Source organism: Phytophthora parasitica, assembly GCF_000247585.1.
Source record: "Phytophthora parasitica INRA-310 unplaced genomic scaffold supercont2.48, whole genome shotgun sequence".
Lineage (NCBI taxonomy): Eukaryota > Oomycota > Peronosporomycetes > Peronosporales > Peronosporaceae > Phytophthora > Phytophthora nicotianae.
The window spans coordinates 494,903-498,149 of NW_008649034.1; the positions used below are offsets into that span (position 1 = coordinate 494,903).

Consider the following 3,247-nt stretch of genomic DNA (forward strand, 5'->3'; position numbering starts at 1 on the left):
CCAATTGCGACGAGGTAAACACAGTTAGTGCCCGGGGCACAGTGCCGCAAAACCAACCATACAGGACTGGATAGCATGAGCCGCTTCAAGACTCTACAAAAAGGCAAATAACACAATTCCATCCGCTACAACGGCATGAGGAAAAGGCTGGTCCTGCCGTTAGGCTCGAACCAGTGGAATGCGGTAGATCTACAGTACAACACTAAACTATCCGATGGCTTCCCTGTACGCGATGCGGAGTCCGTCAAACGCAAGTTCTACGCACTCAAGAATACGCGCAACCCGTCGGGAGATCTGGCGCGCCCGGCCGACGTTGCTCAAGTCAAACACGTATATCGTCGGATCGAAGGGAATTGTGGCGTAATAGTGTTGGACGATGCTGCCCCGTCTGTCGAGTCTTCGGCTAGAAGTTCCGCCCCATCAAACAGTACTTCACAGTATGAGGCAACAACTAATGCTGAAGAAGCACAAGCACTGCAAGTGCAGAGCCAGCCTGCGTCTGGCAGATTGTCATCCACTGTCAGTGGCGAAGTTAACAAGGTACAGTATCACAGTGCATACATATTGCAAAGTATCACACTAAAATCAAATGTAAATATGATATATTGACAGAGTTTGCTTGACGTGCCTGTTGCCGGGATATTTCGCACCGGAAAGACAGCGGAAGAGCTGGGGCAGCTAGGAAAGGAACTGCATACTGGATCTAAGGATCTACTGTCACAATCGGCTAAGAAACGACGCAGGATTGATCGCCTGCTTGAAAACCTAGAGTCAGACGACAGCGCGGATTGGTGCACTGCTATTATTGCCATGGAGGAGCGTGCCGCCGCTCGAGAGATGGATTATCGCTGAGAGCTCGACACACAGCGTCGTGCGGATGAAGAACGGAGAGACCAACAAGAAGCACGTCGTGAAGAGCGATTCTGGCCCTGATTGCAGAGATTGTTAAAAAAAAAAAAAAGAAAAAAAAAAAGACTAGAACAAGACATTGAGAAGAACGGCGATGTATGCATTTACTTATGCATAAAACGGATCGAATCTGACTAATTCGCGTTTGTCGAACTCTAAAGTTGTAAAGACGGTAAATGTTTTGAATTCGCCTACCTCGCTTGGCAGGATCAAAGGGCAATGGCAATTGCAGTTGCCGATAACACCGAGGTGCACTTTCCATGCCCCATTCGGCTCCTGCCGGAGTGATGTGATTGCGTTGCTCATAGCAAGCATTCCTAGGCGGCACCTTTCGGGTGCACGCTCCAGATCGCCATCCTTCAGTGGAGTTACGATACGTCCTCGAGTCCCCTTGCTTGCAGGAAACGCTGTGTCAGCAGCCACACCGGTACCTGGAACTGTAATGCGAACATCGGCTAGCTTCTCCTGTAAGGCGAAGCTCATCTCGCCGTCGTTCCATGAACCTGGACAGTTGAGCTTCGCCCAAATTAGAGTGCCGTCGCAACCGTAGCATAAAGTCCCCGTTATGAGTACTGAATGCAGCCAACCTATAAAAAAACAAAAGTCATTAAAAATAAAAGCAAAATGTTAACATCGCCACCATACACTTACCATTGTAGTGCGCATTTTGTAAGTCAACATCCGATGGCTCTTGAACTCGATAGTTTTTCCCATCGACAAACCCCCATACGCCAGAAACCAAAGGCTCATGGGCTTGTACTGCTTTTGACCATTCCAGTTGTGTATTCTTTGTGGGATAGCAAATAGCTGCGTCAGGAAGTGCATTTAGAGCTAGCTCAAGCGCCATTTCAGCCGTAGCTAGAATATTTGATAGCGTAGCAGGTGGAACTCCAAATATCTCGCACAAAGTCTTCATTTCCACAGCACTTGTGTAGAAATGTAGTACACAATCGAGCACAGCATGAAGAAAGCGTAGCTTGGGAGGGCGACCTAGTCTTCCAGGACGCCACTTCAACTTGTAGAGCTTTGAGAACTCTGCAAGGAGCACCTTAAATGAAGCGGGGGGAAGTGAAACAGCCGCCACGAAGCTACCAGGATGGCCTTCATTGTCGAGCCGCTGCCAAGCCGAGCTCGTAGGGTCACACAGACTTGCCACAGTAAGATAGTTCCTCTCCTTGATAGTGCATCTAAGGAGGTGCAGCAGCAGAATCTTCCAGTAGCGACGCTTGTAGACAGCCTTCCTCACACCAAGTAACGTGCTCACTTTCATCGGAAGCTTCACCACCAAGCTTTTGCTAGCAGCACTAGTTTACGAGCTTTTATTTTTTAGATTTGTAACGCAAATATCAGCGCAAATGTAGGGGTAGGTGATCATATTATTGATAGCAAATTGCTACAGAATCGTCGTTTGCGTCATTTTCTGTAGGCCTCCAATCAACAATCTTATTGCGAATATTGCCGCTATACTCCTATACACCAATCAGAACCATAAAATATTGATTCCACCAATATGATTGTCCCAAACGAACCCACAGGGAAAGCACGATGGTTCGCGCGCTCTTGGCGCCAAAACTATGACCCTGGGCACCTCCTACTGTTTACCAGTCTCCTCACTCTTCAATTTCCATCCTGCTATTCCTCTACCTACCTCCAATCACCTCTCAGTCGTCGCTAAAACATGAAAAACGCCGATATTGTACCCGTGCTGTTTAAGAACACAACTATCACTGATCGCACTTGCTGTATATGCGATTTAGTCGTCAAGCAACCCAAACAAGCTGGCTACAAGAACCTCATCTCGCACCTTCAGGCCCACCACAGTGGGTATGAAGATGTGGCGGCTGAGTGTATTAGAAAAGCATGTGCTCCTATGAGCAGCATGTTCGTTCATAAGGACACTGCTGATACGTACGGCTGGGCCAAGCTCGTTGCGCTCAAGAACTTTTCGTTTACGCATATCGACGACCCTGTGACCGTACTGCCGTACGCTACAAACCACTGGATCGCAAGACCCTACTGAAACGAATGACTTCGCTTGTTGGCGTGGTGAACGTCAAGATAATGCACGAGTTATCAGGTGAAAAGTTTGCTCTTGTCTTGGACGGCTTCACGGATGCTGCTGAGCACGCTATTGCCATTTTCGCTGCCACGAAAAATGGCATACGATTCCTGGCATTCTCTCGTTTCCTAGATGAGGTGTCGATGACTGCAGCTGAGCACATGGGATTCTTAGACATGGTTCTCGATCACTACAAGCTAGACATCGCTAATATGGTCGCCATCGTAGCTGATAACATGGAAACCAACAAAGCGATTTCCCGTCGAATTTCGGTTCCAT

General features: G+C 48.1%; 3 protein-coding genes across 3 annotated transcripts in view; 2 read left to right on the forward strand and 1 right to left on the reverse strand.

Moving 5' to 3' along the window:
• Positions 1 to 135: 135 nt before the first annotated feature.
• On the forward strand, positions 136 to 852 carry PPTG_15255 (hypothetical protein; the record flags this gene model as incomplete). Its single annotated transcript, XM_008912629.1, has 2 exons — positions 136 to 540; positions 613 to 852. The coding sequence occupies 2 exons, from the start codon at positions 136 to 138 to the stop codon at positions 850 to 852; spliced, it is 645 nt and encodes a 214-aa protein (XP_008910877.1).
• Positions 853 to 1,017: 165 nt separating this feature from the next.
• PPTG_15256 (hypothetical protein) lies at positions 1,018 to 2,179 on the reverse strand (the record flags this gene model as incomplete). Its single annotated transcript, XM_008912630.1, has 2 exons — positions 1,018 to 1,496; positions 1,561 to 2,179. The coding sequence occupies 2 exons, from the start codon at positions 2,177 to 2,179 to the stop codon at positions 1,018 to 1,020; spliced, it is 1,098 nt and encodes a 365-aa protein (XP_008910878.1).
• Positions 2,180 to 2,587: 408 nt separating this feature from the next.
• PPTG_23728 (hypothetical protein) overlaps positions 2,588 to 3,247 on the forward strand; it is a gene marked incomplete at both ends in the record, with an annotated part of 3,639 nt that continues 2,979 nt past the window's right edge. Inside the window, 2 exons of the mRNA XM_008912631.1 lie at positions 2,588 to 2,884; positions 2,968 to 3,240. Of these exons, the coding sequence (XP_008910879.1) occupies positions 2,588 to 2,884; positions 2,968 to 3,240 (570 nt within the window). The remainder of the gene's footprint in view (positions 2,885 to 2,967; positions 3,241 to 3,247) is intronic.